This window comes from Schistocerca americana, chromosome 2, assembly GCF_021461395.2.
Source record: "Schistocerca americana isolate TAMUIC-IGC-003095 chromosome 2, iqSchAmer2.1, whole genome shotgun sequence".
In the NCBI taxonomy this organism is placed as follows: Eukaryota; Metazoa; Arthropoda; class Insecta; order Orthoptera; family Acrididae; genus Schistocerca; species Schistocerca americana.
In genome coordinates, this window is record NC_060120.1 from 3,629,804 (window position 1) to 3,648,013 (window position 18,210).

Genomic DNA, 18,210 nt, shown 5'->3' on the forward strand with positions numbered 1-18,210 from the left:
TCCCAGAACAGCACAGGATGCATTGTTCCTAGCGATCATAACAGGACATGAGAGATGAGTGTAGCCCCGCACGTGTTTACCCAGCCACCACACATACCTGCCGGTCCAGCGCAGGCCTAATTGCCGAGCGATAGTCCTCACAGCACTATATATTTCCCGCGAGGCCAGGCGGTCATCCACCGCAGCCGAAGGTCACAAGTCATCCACTACCGATGCGTGACAAGAGCGCCCTCAGCAGACCAAAGTCACTCTCTGAACTCGTCTACAAGGTTGGGCTTGTTTCCCCTCGGCACAAAGGCATTACTTTTTCTGGCGCTGATCTGCTTGCTTGCTTGCTTTCTACACCCATCTCCAAACTCTGAGATTGGAAGAACATATGTAATTTCACATGGTTTGCCAGAATATTAAACAATTTACGCGATGCTTCCCAATATCAAGCACACATCAATAGCATTTGGATAGCAGTATCGCTTGCACAGTATAATTCTGTAGATATGGACTAGAAATTATTTCTCTATAAACTCCAAACTTTTGTGAGGTGGAGCTTGCTGTAAACCACTGAGTAACTATAAACTTATCCCACCTGCAAAGACATTTCCGTGAAAACGAGAAAAAAGAGAGGAAACTGATATTTCCTTTCGCGAATACCGATGTCGGTGATGTAACAGATTCCAAATAATCCCTATAATTTACAAAGTCTACTAAGGTGTTTCTCATATCTAGAGAATCAGCAAATGTGTCTTCCACTTATCTTTCACCTGCTAGATGCACACACCACAATCGATGTTCTCTGAACTTAATAAAGGCGCGAAATGTTCAGAAACAGTCAACTGGACAATTTCCGTGGGAGGGAATAATGCTTCAGCGCAAACACACGTACATATTGTATCTTCTCAAATTTCCACGCGAACACGAAAGCTGTCCAACACATACTGAGTATTAGTTCGCTATTCGCCCGTCTGGAGGACGACGCCGTTTAATCAGCTATATTCCTGCATCCCTACAGGCTTTTCCATTCGAACAGCTACTGCCGTATGAAGGAAACATAAAACTTTCCCGCCCCAGGGCACCCCTAGACAGTATCGTCGTAGGAAACTGGCCACATACATATGAAGGGCTTAAATTAAATAAAGGCACATTTATAATTGTAACTGTATATAGGTCCCCATCAGGAAATTTTCATCTATTTCTGAAAACTTTGGACTCCTTGTTGTGCTATCTGTCAGACAGGGGGAAGCAAATTATTATTTGTGGGGACTTCAATGTAGATTCTCTGAAAGAGGGTAATAGGAAAAATGACCTTGAAGTATTACTCGGTTCTTTCAATTTGACACCCATTATTGATTTTCCTACTCGGGTGGTAAAGGATAGCAGCTCACTGATAGATATCTTCTTTATAGACCAAGATAAGTTTAACCAGATAAATGCTCAGCCTGTTGAGAATGGTCTTTCTGATCATGGTGCACAGCTAGTTACAATATATGACATAGCTCCATTCAGCAATACTTAACAGTCCTCCAAAGTAGTACGTTCAGTCAACGATTTAACAACTGCGAATTTCAGGGAAAGCCTACAGCAGTTAGACTGGGATGAGGTGTACCGTGAACCTGATGCCAATTTAAAATATAATTTATTTTATGACATTTTTGTAAATGCATTTGAAAACTGCTTCCCCAAGAAAATAGTTAAATATACTCGTAAGAAACCTTGTAACAAACCATGGCTTACTAAGGGTATAAAAATATCTTGTAACCGGAAAAGGGAAATGTATCTGACAGCAAGATAGAGTAGTGACCCATAAACTATAAAAAATTATAAAAACTACTGTGTTATATTAAGAAAAGTCATTAAAAAATCCAGGAGTATGTGTATCATGTCTGAAATCAGCAACTCTGATAATAAAATTAAAACAATTTGGAATATTATTAAAAGAGAAACAGGTCAACCAAGAGCAGACAAAGACAGTATTACCATCAAATTGAATGAAAACTTTACAAACAAAAAGTCAGAAGTTGAAAATATTTTTAATAATCATTTTCTAAATGTTGTGGATATAGTAGGATCCAGGTGTTCATTAGAAGATGCTAGGCTGTTAATGGGAGAGGCCATACCTATGCAATTTGATACAATTGAAATCTCACCCACTTCTCCCTCTGAAATTAGGAAAACAATAAACTTGCTTAAAAGCAAAAACTCACATGGAATTGATGGCATTTCCAGCAAAATACTAAAAGCTTGTTCTCAACAGATAAGTAAGATTCTCAGCCACCTGTGTAATAGCTCTCTGGAACATGGCATTTTCCCTGATAGACTGAAATATGCTATTGTTATACCTTTGCATAAAAAGGGGGATAGATCTGATGTCAACAATTACCATCAAATCTCCCTTCTAACAGCTTTATCCAAAATTTTTGAGAAAGTAATGTATTCAAGAGTAGCTTCACATATCTGTAAAAATGAAGTACTAACAAAATGTCAGTTTGGTTTCCAGAAAGGTTTTTCAACAGAAAATGTCATATATGCTTTCACCAGTCAAATTTTGAATGATCTGAATAACCGAACACCACCTATTGGGATTTTTTGTGATCTCTCAAAGGCTTTTGATTCTGTAAATCATGAAATTCTGCTAGACAAGCTCAAGTATTGTGGCATGAGTGGGACAGTGCACAAATGGTTTAATTCGTACCTAACTGGAAGAGTGCAGAAAGTTGAAATAAGTAGTTCTCGTAACATGCAAAGATCAGCACATTCCTCAAACTGGGGAACTATCAAGCATGGGGTTCCACAAGGGTCAGTCTTGGGTCCTTTGTTGTTCTTATTATATATTAATGACTTGCCATTCTATATTCATGAAGAGGCAAAGTTAGTTCTCTTTGCTGATGATACAAGTATAGTAATCACACCTGACAAACAAGAATTAACTGATGAAATTGCCAATACTGTCTTTCAGAAAATTACTAAGTGATTCCTTGTAAACGGACTCTCACTGAATTTTGATAAGACACAGTACATACAGTTCCGTACAGGGAATGGTATGACGCCATTAATAAATATAGACTTTAATCAGAAGCATATAGCTAAGGTAGAATATTCCAAATTTTTAGGTGTGTCCATTGATGAGAGATTAAATTGGAAGAAACACATTGATGATCTGCTGAAACGTTTGAGTTCAGCTACTTATGCAATAAGGGTCATTGCAAATTTTGGTGATAAACATCTTAGTAAATTAGCTTACTACGCCTATTTTCACTCATTGCTTTCATATGGCATCATATTTTGGGGTAATTCATCACTGAGGAATAAAGTATTTATTGCACAAAAGTGTGTAATCAGAATAATAGCTGGAGTCCACCCAAGATCATCCTGCAGACATTTATTTAAGGATCTAGGGATATTCACAGTAGCTTCTCAGTATATATACTCTCTTACGAAATTTTTTATTAACAACCAAACCCAATTCAAAAGTAATAGCAGTGTGCATAACTACAATACTAGGAGAAAGGATGATCTTCACTATTCAAGATTAAATCTAACTTTGGCACAGAAAGGGGTGAACTATACTGGCACTAAAGTCTTTGGTCACTTACCAAATAGTATCAAAAGTCTGACAGATAACCAACAAGTATTTAAGAAGAAATTAAAAGAATTTCTGAATGACAACTCCTTCTACTCCATAGAGGAATTTTTTGATATAAATTAAGAAAAGAAAGAAAAAAATATTAAAAAAATAAAAATAAAAAATAAAGAAAAACAAAAAACACAAAAAATAAAGTTGTTATATTAACTTAAGTAAGTTGTTAAATTAACCTAATTATGTCATGTATTAGAAAATTCGACTCGTTCCGCATCATTACGAAATATCGTATTCATGATCCATGGAACTAGTATTAATCTAATCTAATCTAATCTAATTTCAGTAGTGGTGCAAGTCCATTACCTCCACTTTTCCGTCTATAATGCTTCTGAAATTAATGACCTAACAAACAGAAAGGTTCATCTCTAAGAAGAAGCCATATGCTTGAATATTTCTGGTATCTCAACTGCAGATTTTTCAGCGCTCATTTAACTTTAGGACTCTGTATCTCAATATGAACAGAAATTGACTTGTACCACTATTGAAATAAGCCCTTCATATTTGATCGCTATACTTACAATTAAATATTATGATCTTAGTCTCAATTGGACAACATTCGACAATGAGTGAAGTATCGAAAATACACCCTGCTGATGGCATTGGCAGTGGACATAGAAATATCTGTACTATTCTTATGCTTTAACATACTTTTCCCTTTTCTATCACGGTGTTCCACATCAAATCCATACCTTCCTTACGACTGACTGGACATAGTCATTTCCTCTACAGATGTCAGAACACATACACATACTTTATAAGCCTGATTCTCAAGGCGAAACTATCATGCATTCCCTACCACTAAGAATAATACTTCACCAATAACTGATTGCTGGGGATACAAAATAATACTGACCATAAATCAGCGATGGGTGGACATGTCTCATAAATTTTTCCTGCGAGTGTTGATTGCCACATGATGGTTGACTGACTACTTGTTTGAGATGGAGGAAGAGTCTTGGTGGAGAGGTCAACACCTTCTGGGGGGCGGCTAGCACCGAAACAATGATCATGTACATGACCGCAGTATGAGGAATCAATTGAAACGGAACACACAGTCATCAGCTATCCCCCGTCATTGTGTGACAGATGAGTTTAAATGTAGAGGTTGTCAATCACCCTTATGGAGAACAGTTTTTTGGAAATGCTCCACAACGCCGCAAAACTCTTCCAGTTTCCTTTATGTTGTAACTGTCTTTTATTTAAAATCATCCAGTGTGTGTGTGTGTGTTATGGAAGCAGCAGCAGCAACATGATTTGCACTGTGCGATGTTTAGTTTTCTGTGGGAGGCAATGGATCAGAAAGTGCAGAATGTGTTAATGTCGGTTTAGAACCTGACACAGACCTGCAAGTCGTGTTGGAAAAAACAAAACGTATGGCAGTGCGCAACGCGTGTTACAGCAGTCTCTTTGACTGATAGTGTTGTCTGTGGGATACGGCCATCCTACTGCAGTACAGGCGATGAAACTTTAAACTGGTCTGTGCAGCGGATCAATACCTGCGTATTTAATAGGATCGCCACATGTGGTCGATGCCGGCACACAGACGGTATTTGTTTTCGATATATGGGAAGAGAGAGAGACGTGATAAAAATCTCATCGAGTTCTCTATTGGATGAAGTTAATGGAGCTTTCATAGTTCGTAATTTTTCTCTGTCGGATGATGCAGAATAATGATGATGGAATGCTGGGGTGATAGATGTGAATGGACTCTGCTGTGATCCAATGCAGGTATTTGCTTGAATGCAGGGACTTGATTCCAAATCCCAGACAGCATTTCTAGCGGATAGCGTAGCACTAGAGATCTGAAAAGCTTGTGTACATTTCTTACGACCTCAATCAGCACACCATCTACTGTATGTGATCGTTCTCAATCAACTTTCGCCTATAATCCAGTGGATATATCACCGAACATCTGACATGGCATCGAGAGAGAATGCATTACAAATACCGGAGAAATATCTAGCGGCGGCATGAGGGAGGCACAAATACCAGTTTCAAACCACATTCCTTAGCCGAATCACTTTCTAAATACGGTGATTTTATAACGGGGTAGCATCGTCGGCGACGTGTAACCGCACTGTTGGTCTAATAATATACACTCTGCCAATCACAGTCTATATTCAGTGTCGCCGTATTTGTCTGGAAAAACCACTTCATTCGGAGGTAATACCATACCTCGATTTATAAAGCCAGTATAGCTTTTAACGTGGATACTTGTGTGCACCTGTAGAACCAAGACCGATTGTGATAGTAATAGAGTCGTTAAGATCGTGTTTTTTCAACATCTGGTGCTTTGTAAGACGATTACGCCTCTCTTTCTAAGACATAGTGGTACCACTCACAGGAAAAACATATGAAACATGTCCACAAATCGCTGATTTTCGGTCAGTATTATTTTGTATCAGTTATTGGCGAAGTATTATACTTAGTAGTAGGGGATGTGTGGTATGTTCACCTTGAGCATCAGGCTTATTAAGTGTGTGTGTGTGTGTTCCAGCACGTGCAAAGGAAATGACTATGTCCAGTCGTAAGGAAGGTATGGATCTGATGTGGAATACTGTGATAGAAAAGGGAAAAATATATCAAGTCATAAGAATGGTACAGATATTTCTATTTCCAGGTTCAAAGCCGTCAGCAGGGTGTATATCCGATATTTCACTCGCTGTCGAATGTCGTCCAATTGAGAGCATGATCGTAATATTTAATTGTAAGTATGGCGATCAAATATGTATGTGGCCAGTTTACTATGACGATTCTGTCTAGGGGTGCGTCGCGAGCGGCAGCGGTGGCCTGTGGCTGGGATGGTTCACGTTTCCCACTAACAGCAGAAGCCATCCAAATGAAAGGCCTGTTGGGACGCAGGAATGTACCTGACCTAACCTATAGACGGCCGAATAACGAACTAATACTCAGTATGTGTTGGACAGCTTTCGTGATCGCGTGGAAATCTGAGAAGATTCAATATGTACGTGTGTTTGCGCTGAAGCATTATTCCCTCCCACGTACATTGCCTGGTTGACTGCCTCTGCACATCTCGCGCCTTCATTTAGTTGGCAGAACATCGATTGTGGTGTGTGCATCTACCAGGTGAAAGACGAGTGGAAGACACATCTGCTGGTTCTATAGGCATCAGGAACAATTAGTTGACTTTGTAAATTATAGGGATTATTTGGAAACTGCTACATCACCGACATCGGTATTGGCGAGTGGGAAGTATCAGTTTCCTCTACTTTTTTTTCTCGTTTTCACCTAAATGTCTTCACAGACGGGATAAGTTTATAGTTACTCAGTGGTTTACAGCAAGCTCCACCTCGCTAAAGTTTCGAGTTTCTAGAGAAATATATGCCGGCCGAAGTGGCCGTGCGGTTAAAGGCGCTGCAGTCTGGAACCGCAAGACCGCTACGGTCGCAGGTTCGAATCCTGCCTCGGGCATGGATGTTTGTGATGTCCTTAGGTTAGTTAGGTTTAAGTAGTTCTAAGTTCTAGGGGACTAATGACCTCAGCAGTTGAGTCCCATAGTGCTCAGAGCCATTTGAACCATTTTTTAGAGAAATATTTTCCAGTCTATATCTTCAGAATTATACTGTGCAAGTGGTACTGCTATGCAAGCAATATTGCTGTGTACTTGATGTCGAGAAGTATTGCATAAATGGTATGATATTCTGGCAAACCATGTGAAATTACATATGTTCTTGTAATCCCAGAGTCTGGAGATTGGTGTAGAAATCAAGCAAGCAAGCAGGTTGGGGGCCAAAAACAGTAACGCGTTTGTGCCGAGGGGAAACGAGGCCGACTTTATACAACAGTTCGAGAGTGACTTCGGTCTGCTGAGGGCGCTCTCGTCACGCGCCAGGAGCAGATGACTTGTGACCATCGGCTGCAGTGGATGACCACGCGGCCTCGCAGGACATATCTGGTGCTGCGAGGAGTATATACGGTGCACGTGCTTATGTTGTCTGTCTTCGCAGTACCTGTACGAGTGTCAGATGGCCGATAACTATACGCACGATGCAAAAGGGGCGATTTTGTGTGGCGCAGGATACGAGTTGCTTGTTTACTACATCGATATGGTACGTGGAGATCAGTTTCATGCTGAAATACTCAAGCTTCTGTTGCCAGTCGCAGAGCAGTGTAATTGAGGAAGAGTGTTCCTCTATTTGACAATCTGTAAGCCACTTTTGCAGAGTTTAACTGTCAGTGCAAAATAGCGATCTGTAAAAAATAGTTATGCTGCTGAAAGTCTTGTCTCCAGACAAAAAATGGTGGACAGTGCTCCCGCACAAGCAGCAGCAAAAGTTTGGCGGGTAAGCTCAGTAAGAGCCAATCAGAATGCTCCATTCATTCACAAGACATCCTTTGTGCTGGGAGTAGGAGCCTCTACACAGTGGTGAGAATGTTTACCGTTTCGAGACATATGTTGAAAGCAGGACTCGGCGATTTCCAGGAAGCGGAACACGTGATGGATGGGATGCCACATTAGGACCATCAGGAGGATTGCATTCGGCGTTAATCTGGGCTATTTTCGTGAACAGCTCCAGTTAGGACAAGAATTTCCATGCACAAAAGTTGAGGCATCACAGAAGCTCCTACAAAAGCTATTTCTGTGTCACTTTACTATTTCTGAGAGGTCGATGATGATGATGATGATGATGTTTGGTTTGTGGGGCGCTCAACTGCACAGTTATCAGCGCCTGTACAAATTCCCAACCTTTGCTCATCCAAACTCGCCACTTTCAGGAATGATGATGAGATGATGAGCACAACACAGACACCCAGTCATCTCGAGGCAGGTGAAAATTCCTGACCCTGGCAGGAATCAAACCCAGAACCCTGTGCTCGGGAAGCGAGAACGCGACCACAAGACCATGAGGTTCAAATGGTTCAAATGGCTCTGAGCACTATGGGACTCAACTGCTGAGGTCATTAGTCCCCTAGAACTTAGAACTAGTTAAACCTAACTAACCTAAGGACATCACACACATCCATGCCCGAGGCAGGATTCGAACCTGCGACCGTAGCGGTCTCGCGGTTCCAGACTGCAGCGCCAGAACCGCGCGGCCACTTCGGCCGGCTAAGACCATGAGGCGAAAGGTACACTTGGCTCTTATTTACATAGCAATCTGAAATCAGTAAAACACTGATAACCTTTTAGCTTTGCCTTCGATGGAGAGTAGTGAGTCACTCAACTCTCGCTCGGCAATTAGGCCTGCACTGGACCGGCAGGTACACATGGTGGCTGGGTAAACACATACGCAGCTAGACACATTTCTCATGTTCCGTTAGGATCGCTAGGAACAATGCATCCTGTGCTATTCTGGGAAGCACTGCAAACGATTTCTATAGCGGGTCCAGACGTGGCCCTTATTTACATAGACCTGTGATGTCAGTAAAACACTCAAAGAATTCTAACTGTATACCTGAAAATACACTACTGGCCATTAAAATTGCTACACCGAGAAGAAATGTAGATGATAAACTGGTATTCATTGAACAAATATATTATACTAGAACAGACATGTGATTACATTTTCACGCAATTTGGGTGAAAAAATCCTGGGAAATCAGTATCCAGAAAAACCACCTCTGGCCATAATAATGGCCTTTATACGCCTGGGCATTGAGTCAAACAGAGCTTGGATGGCGTGTACAGGTACAGTTGCCCATGCAGCTTCAACATGATACCACAGTTCATAAAGAGTAGTGTCTGGTGTATTGCGACGAGCCAGTTGCTCAGCCACCATTGACCAGACTTTTCAATTGGTGAGAGATATGGAGAATGTGCTGGCCAGGGCAGCAGTTGAACATTTTCTGAATCCAGAAAGGCCCATACAGGACCTGCAACATGCAGTCGTGCTTTATCCTGCTGAAATGTAGGGTTTTGCAGGGATCGAATGAAGGGTGGAGCCACGGATCGTAACACATCTGAAATGTAACGTCCACTGTTCAAAGTGCCGTCAGTGCGAACAAGAGGTCACCGAGACGTGTAACTAAAGGCACCCCATACGATCACGCCGGGTGATACGCCAATATGGCGATGACGAATACACGCTTCCAATGTGTGTTCACCGCGATGTCGCCAAACATGCATGTGACCATCATGATGCTGTAAACAGAACCCGGATTCATCCAAAAACATGACGTTTTGCCATTCGTGCACGCAGGTTCGTCGTTGAGTACACAATCGCAGGCACTCCTGTCTGTGATGCAGCATGAACGGTAACCGCAGCCATGGTCTCCGAGCTGATAGTCCATGCTGCTGCAAACGTCGTCGAACTGTTCGTGCAGATGGTTGTTGTCTTGCAAACGTCCCCATCTGCTGTCTCAGGAATCGAGACTTGGCTGCATGATCCGTTACAGCCATGCGGATAAGATGCCTGTCATCTCGACTGCTAGTGATACGAGGCCGTTGGGATCCAGCACGGCGTTCCGTATTACCCTCCTGAACCCACCGATTCCATATTCTGCTAACAGTCATTGGATCTCGACCAACGTGAACAGCAATGTCGCGATATGATAAACCGCAATCGCGATAGGCTACAATCCGACGTTTATCAAAGTCGGAAACGTGATGGTACGCATTTCTCCTCCTTACGCGAGGCATCACAACAACGTTTCACCAGGCAACGCCGGTCAACTACTGTTTGTGTTTGAGATATCGGTTGGAAACTTTGCTCATGTCAGCACGTTGTATGTGTCGCCACCAGCGCCAACCTTGTGTGAATGCTCTGAAAAGCTAATCATTTGCACATCCCAGCATCTTCTTCCTGTCGGTTAAATTTCTCATCTGTAGCACGTCATCTTCGTGTTGTAGCAATTCTAATGGCCAGTAGTGTAGATGTGACTTTCACCTGCTGGAGCCGGCCGCTGGAGCCGAGCGGCTCTAGGCGCTTCAGTCCGGATCCGCGCTGCTACTACGGTCGCAGGTTCGAATCCTGCCTCGGGCATGGATGTGTGTGATGTCCTTAGGTTAGTTAGCTTTCATTAGTTCTAAGTTCTAGGGGACTGATGACATCAGATGTTAAGTCCCGTAGTGCTCAGAGCCATTTGAACCATTTTTCACCTGCTGGTTGTTGGTGGCAGCCCCATGAGAGTGGATGGTCGCGCACCAGCGTTGGTCAGTTCCCGGGGACCGCCGTTGCTTCCCAACTCCTTGCAGCATGTGCGGAGTTGCTGGTGTCAACGTCGGGTGTCGGGTGGTGGGATGTGTCTTTTATTAGCGATATTTCGTTCAAACTACATTCCAACGATTTCCCCTACCACTTAAAAAAACAACCCATACATATGAAGGATATCGACTTAATTAATTTGCATAAATTTTTTATATCAATGTGCTGTTAGCAGTACAGTAGTTAAGGGGAGGGTGTGGGTAAGTGGGTGATATTGACAGTGCAGCTGGTTAAGTGCAGAACAATAGTTTAATTTGCATAATTAATTTGTGTAATTTTTATGTAAAATGCAGGTCAATAGTTTAAGAGGGTGGGGGCAGGTGACCAAGAAGAGTTCACCAGACATGGCGTTCAAAAGCGTGTGAAATTCGAAAAGTGTGCCAGAAAATGCTGGTAGGACACAACTAATAAGTTAATTTGGTATCAAATGCAGTACAATAGTTTAGTGGGATGGAAGTGACATGTAAACCCACGTAACAGAACAATAGGTTAAGTGCTGACAAAAGGCCGAACATTACGTTAAGATACCCACAGCACAGTGCCGAACATCAGGTTATGCAACATGTTTGCCCCATGTAATTACTTCTTACAAGACCTACATCTTTCCAAACAGCTGAGAATGATGAGCAAGAGATTTCCAACCCCTGCAAACTGATTTTTTTAAAATAAATAAACTCTTGAATTTCCTGTTAAAAGATCCTTCCTCTCCACCACAGAGCCACCAGTTTCATATATTCCATACACTGCCTTGAATCCCATAAATTGTTTAAATTAAACAGTATTCCACACATTGTCTTAATTGTTTAAACACTATTCCATAGACTGCAATCGATTTCCTGACAAATTCTATAACTAAATAAATAAACTATATTTCATACACTTTCATAAATAATTAATCAATATTACATACCTTGTCTAAATTGTTTAAACAATATTCCATATACTGCAACTGAACTCGCTGCAAATGACTGACCAACTGACACTTTTTGCTGCCAACCTCCAGGAAGGGGAAGAGGGGTTTTACCAGAGAGGGAGGGGTTAATAAATTGATCAATTTAATTAAGTAATCAATCTAATTGATAAGAGTGAGAGAGGCTATTCCAATAACTCAGACCTGAAAGTGTGCCTGTAGCAGCGAGGGCGAGAGAATGGGTTGGTGGTTTTATGAGAGGGGTGGGGAGGAGGGACAGAGAACAATATTTTAAGGACCTGTCAATCAAAAGGAAGGACCCTTTTAGTAGAACAATAGGTTAATGACCTGTCAATCAAAAGGAAAAATTCTCTTAGCAGAACAATAGGTTAATGACATGTCAATCAAAGGAACCAGTAGGTAAAAGGCTTTAAATTAAAGGAGAACAATAGATTTGCCCCTGAGTGTATACCTGCTCCTGATGTAGGTACACTAACAAAACGCTCTGGTAGATAGGTTGTCCCACTACTAATGTCAACGAAAGATACGTTTGTTTATGTCACATATTTTGGTACTTGAGAACTTACTAATCAAAACCTATAGTCCCGTTGACAGAATCTTGAAATTTGGCAGGAATCAAGATTTTACAGTACAAGTACAGGGAAAAAATACAAAAATTATTCATTTGTTATTATATAACACGAAAAAATAATTTTTATCATTTTTTACCCATGCGTCTGTTTGCCTGTCCTTCTATTAAGACCCTTTTCCTCTGGAACAGATTGGCTAATGGCTAATTTGTTATATGAATTTTTGTTATATATATATATAACAAAAATGCATATAACAAATTAGCCATTTTCGGCTTATATGTATATATATATATATATATCTATTTGTCTGTTCATCTGTTAAGAGTTAAGACACTTTTTCCCTGGAAGAGGCTGGTGTATGAGGTTGAAATTTGTGTCACGTACTAAGGTACTTGGCGATGAAAAAAATTTAAGCTTCTAAGTCAATACGATGAAAAGATTCGGCCATTTGTGTCACATATTTTGAGACTCGTGAACTCATTCATTAAAACCCATAGCATACTTCTCATGGATCCAGAATCACGAAATTTGGCAAGAAGCTGTATTTCATACTACAATTAACGGAAAAATCAGGAAGTTGTTAATTTTTTATTTGTGTCACACGAAAAAAAAAAACATTTTTTATCCATCTCCCTGTTTGTTCGTCCTTTAATCCCTCTTTTTCTCTGGAACTGTTTGGTGAATCAAGTTCCAATTTATGGCACATAAAAATTTGAGCTTGTAAGTCCATGCTATGAGATGATTCGGCAGTTTATGTCACATACCTTGAAATCCGCAAACCTACTCATCAAAAACTACAGGATACTTCCCTTTGACGTAGAATCATGAAATTCGGTAAGATGCATGATCTCACGGTACAAGTAAAGTAAAAGATCTGAAACTTGTTAAATTGTAATTATATCACATAAAAAAAGTCTTTTGCGATTTGAACATACATTACACTCATCATCCGTCGAAAGTGTAATAGAGGAACATTGCTGTAAGCAAACGCAAAATGAAAGCAGTAGTCATGTTTTATCAGGTAAATAAAAAATATTTTATTAAATCTTCTCTCTCTAAATATGTAAACTGAAGTCCTCTGTTCGCTTCTTTTTATACGGTCGGGCTAGTCTGCGGCGCTACTGTATTGATTTTGAAGCATTCTTGGAATTGTCGAGACCAACATCTTGCCAGTATCGACATCGATAACAGATAAAAATCGTTGTAATTCTCCATTGCCAGGATGTATGAACTAAGTTTGTACGCAGCCCTCAGTTCGCGTGTCGTGCTCGCACTTGGCCAACGTTTTGTGGGTGTCCAGCCCCGGGGAGATTTACGTAAGCGTGCGATGCTGGTACGTTAACCCGCTGGACGGAGGCTAGCGTGACGTCACAACACCTAGCACACGGCGAGGGTCGGGTGGTGGCGTGAATAACGATACGTGATATGCGAGAGCATGTGAAAGTTATGAGGAAATTACCAGTTCAGGGACGAAATTCTGGGAGTGTAAGATAGGAGTGACTATTGACATGAAAAACTAACCAAAAAGTTTTTTCAGCGATGTGATGAAGTTCGTGAAACAACGTGGTGCAATCGATGTTAATCTTGTATGTCGACAGCTGGTGCTATCAAAAAAAGGGTAAATAATAAGTTACGATGTAAAATAGAGTAATTGTGGGTCTCTGCTTTCATTCAATCGTTTTCGTACGAATCAGCGTTAAGGAACATTGACGCACTCAGCCAGAGCACAATATTATCTTATAGATAACGAAGAGAATATTATACGCACGTGTAAGCGCAAGATTGCTTCAGACATAACTGTTACATCGGAACACTCAAGATAAACACTACGGAATTCACTGCTCAGGATTAAATATTGCATGTCACACATTTTTATCACTAACAATTCACTGCAGTCAGATTACATCATATGAACAGATATAAATTCCGTTTCACAAATGAACAGTAAAATTGACATTTAACAGACATAAAAAAAATTAAATAGTTGACATTTTCTGTCAGATCAAAACTGTGTTCTCTACTGGGACTCGATGCTGAGAGCTTGCCAGAAGTAGTGGCCACAGTCAAGCTGCGGCGACGGCTTGTGCGCCCTGCTCGGAGAGCTAAAGCGAAGCATTACGCTGTGTGATGTACTTACTAATTTCAGGTATTTCCAGTAGCGCCACCTTCCTGCTTTTCTTAAGCGTACGTAAAACGTCACAGTCTACACCGAATGTGCGACTTTCAATCAAAAGATGTCCCACGATGGTTAGATTTGTTTTTACTACTCTCCAATTTCTCACACGTACAAATAGTATAGTCGCCACAGCTCTACCTTATTGACCAACATATACTATTCCACAGTGCTTCAATTGATTGTATTCACACCAGTGTGTGCTAAAGATTTCTTTCTGTGTTTAGTTCTGAACAGTAATTTAGCTACGTTTTAATGTAAAACGCAGAACTGTAGTTGCGAGACTTTGAATTTTCTGTTAGGGTATCTGAAAATTTGCGAACATATGGGCAAGTTTTGTAACAACTTGTTGGTTCCTGTTGGCCAGCGTAGAGAAGCCGGTAATTTTGCGCATTTCCTTTTCAGTGGAATGTTGAGGTACAGCCGTTTCTGAAATCGGTGAGTTTCATTGTGGCTCGGTTGGAAAGACAGGTTGGGTCATTGGACTGATACGAGACGATGCGACTTTTTTGAGCGCTGCGAGCTTGCAGGAATTACATTCTCACCAGCTGTTGTATTTCCGTAAAAGCTAAACGAGTGTTTCTTTGTGTTGATGTGTACATTAAGGTCCAAGAAATTTACAGATGAACATCTGAGCTCTATTCTGAACTGAATTTTATTATCTTGGGAGTTTAAATGTTCTTGGAATATATTTAGCTACCTAGTTGTACCATTCCATAAACTCAGAACATCACCATCGTTACACTTCCCCCATCCCCGAGTGATGCAACGTTATGCCACACTGCACTGGGTGTAATAAAACACCGATGTTGCACTAGAGAGCAGGCCCGTCCAGCTCGTTATACCGAGGACGAGAACAATTAATACCATCAGTAGGCCGCGTGCTGTTTGGCAGGACGCAGGCAAATACTGACGCGCGTTTCGGTTTGCATAACACGGCGACCTCCGCAGGAAGCGCCCGACGCACCGTCGCCCACGTGTCGATCGCCGACCGCCGGCAAGGTCGCGTTTACGATTCGGCAGCAGATAAAAACTCTTCGCAGCACGCGAACCGTGACGCGTACTTGCGAGAGATTCTCGTGGTGGGGGGACGCTGTCCTCAGGCGACGTTGCCCAGCTTCGCGTCTCAGTCCTCCGGTGACCGTGGTCAGGCACCGACGCCATGGACGCCTCCAGGCGCAAATCCAACCCGAACCCGCGCACCACGGCCAATCCACTCTCCGCACTCACCTTCTGGTAAGTCCAGGCACTGCACACCGCCATGCGCCCAGCGCCGACCGATTACCTCTGACTCTGCGAGCGTCAGTGAATGTAGACGAGCACGAAGCTGCAAACAAAAGCCGTTGTGGTCGCTGGGCGATCTACATATCCCATTGTACCTGCACATATATTCGTTCAACCAAACGTAACACATATAAGATGGTTACATGCGACTCAGAACAACGTAAAACACGTTACTTTTGTCTTTGTCAGAGAGCTTACAACTCTCTCTCTCTCTCTCTCTCTCTCTCCGCCTTTGTCTCTCTCAACACATTTAGGAAAAAAGACATTCTGCCAATGACAGAAATTACCACGTGTTAGGCACATGTTCTATAGACACAACCGCTTTCGGTCTCACATTGGATATCATTGTAATCTATCAGTTTCAGCTAGCAAATAGAAATGTAAAATGGTACAGCAAATACAGTAGAAACGCTTTTTTCTCATCGGCCTAACGACATATTCAACACATATATCGTGAAACAGAATAACTGTTTCTTATACAGACCCTCCACTTTATATATCTTTGGCTACCATTACAAAACCGCATTGCTTAACAACTGCAGGGATTGAAAATTCATTGTATGCCTTGTCTTACAAATTACATACAGTCAATTTTCTTCATTCAATATGCTGGATTTAAAAGGTCGACAATAATTTGAAATTACTGCTTATGTTGGCATGTTTTCTTCACGAATGTCTACAAGCCCAGTGGGACATTAATACGAACGTAACGTCATGTAAGTGTACTTCATTTTGTTACTGTTTTAATAAATCACAGGGAACCTTCTTCCGTTCACAGTACTTAATTTTAAAATCTAACTTATGGCGAAAGGTTCGATTGATTAAAGCAACATTAAACCAATGAGGGGTCTTTCTTCATTCTTACAAGAAGTCATTTTCTCGCCTTATATTCACAGACTTTTGGCAAACACCTTTTCTCCAGCGTATACTACTACATCTCACAGTTCTTTTTGGAACTTGCATTTATACTTCAGACCTAGGCTGGGAATACCACAATAACTTCTCTTGATATAAATGTGAACAGCCAAGTGACATGAATGTAAGTGCTTGCCCTCTCGAACAAACATCCTCAAGCTCCACTACAATCTAAGATTTACTTATATTTTTACAGTTAAATATCTTCTGACATTGTAACTACATTACACCACATGTCTATGGAAAAATATAGCAGTTATAATATTTATTAAGTGCTCTAATTTTGTCCATTTAATCACAGATAGGTATTACGTAGTCAATGTCAGTCATCAAACTGATTCCAGCATCTTACGGAGTGCCTGCAAAGTACAAAGTCCTCTTACAACACATCTCTATCCCATAAACATTGCCAGTTCTCGTTAAAATTTCTTCTGCCGATTCTTCAACAAGTTAAGAAAGAGCGGAAGTACGCAAAGTTACAACTGCCTCTCAACAGACTGAGACAAAAATATAAACTTTTTGAATGTAAGGGTTGATCAATGTGTTCTTCCCACAGTGAATGATTCTCTCTTCGAATGCCTAGGATGATTATTCCAGGAGATCGAATGCTTTTTCTGAAGTTCAGTGTCATTTTGAAATGTTTATAGGTCGTGAAAAGACGAGTGTAGAAACAACCTGTGGTTTGAATTTCAAGAGACAGCTTCGTTGCCACTTGCATGCTGAAAACTTTCGTTCGTGTTACTTACCCAAAAACAAAAATTAATATGATGAAATAAATTATTATTTCATTCATTTACATGACGTTAACTCTATTCTTCACTGTGTTACAGCCTGGTATGTCCAGATTCTTACCTGCTAACACAACACATCGTCATTTTGATAAATATCATCAACCTTTTGACAACTGTCAAATGCCAAGACAGAAAAGAAACTTTTGGAAGGTGTTCTAGAGTTCCAGGCAAGATGCATAATGCTATGGCAAAAGGTGTTTGACGTGTTTCTGTTTCATTGCCTAACACGAAATTACATTGCATGAACTCAGTGAACGTCAGAAATCGCCGTATTTCGAAACACCGTAGTAACATATAGCAAGCCGATGTAAATATTCATTGCACGTGATAACTCCGGCGTTCTCAGAATAAAAATATTAGGCGCGTTATACTACAAGAACAAATCACCTACGAAAAAAAAAGCTGCTACCATGTAGACAAAATTTTCTTATAATACTACAATTACATAACTTTGCAATCACCTTCGAACAAACATTTACTACCACGTCGGCCAAATTTGCTTATAATACTGTAATTACATAATTTTAACTATGTACATAAACTACAACTGAGACCTACGGTAAAACATATAGCCACATGCGATCCGTTTGTAATATTAAACTTTCAGCACATAGGAGCAATTCAACTGTTCTCAGCCAGTGCCTGTGTCGAAAGTATTTTTGGCTTGTGAAATGCCTTGGAACGCAAACAAATCTGATCAGGTGCCATATCAGGTTTTATTAAGCATTCTTACTGAGACTGTGT

At 41.0% G+C, this 18,210-nt stretch overlaps 1 protein-coding gene across 1 annotated transcript in view; it reads left to right on the forward strand.

Moving 5' to 3' along the window:
* The first annotated feature begins 15,609 nt into the window (after positions 1 to 15,609).
* The window catches only part of LOC124592171 (ATP-binding cassette sub-family C member 4-like), a 307,575-nt gene continuing 304,974 nt past the window's right edge, over positions 15,610 to 18,210 (forward strand). Inside the window, exon 1 of the mRNA XM_047131809.1 lies at positions 15,610 to 15,712. Coding sequence (XP_046987765.1) covers positions 15,639 to 15,712 — 74 coding nt within the window. The 5' untranslated portion in view covers positions 15,610 to 15,638. The remainder of the gene's footprint in view (positions 15,713 to 18,210) is intronic.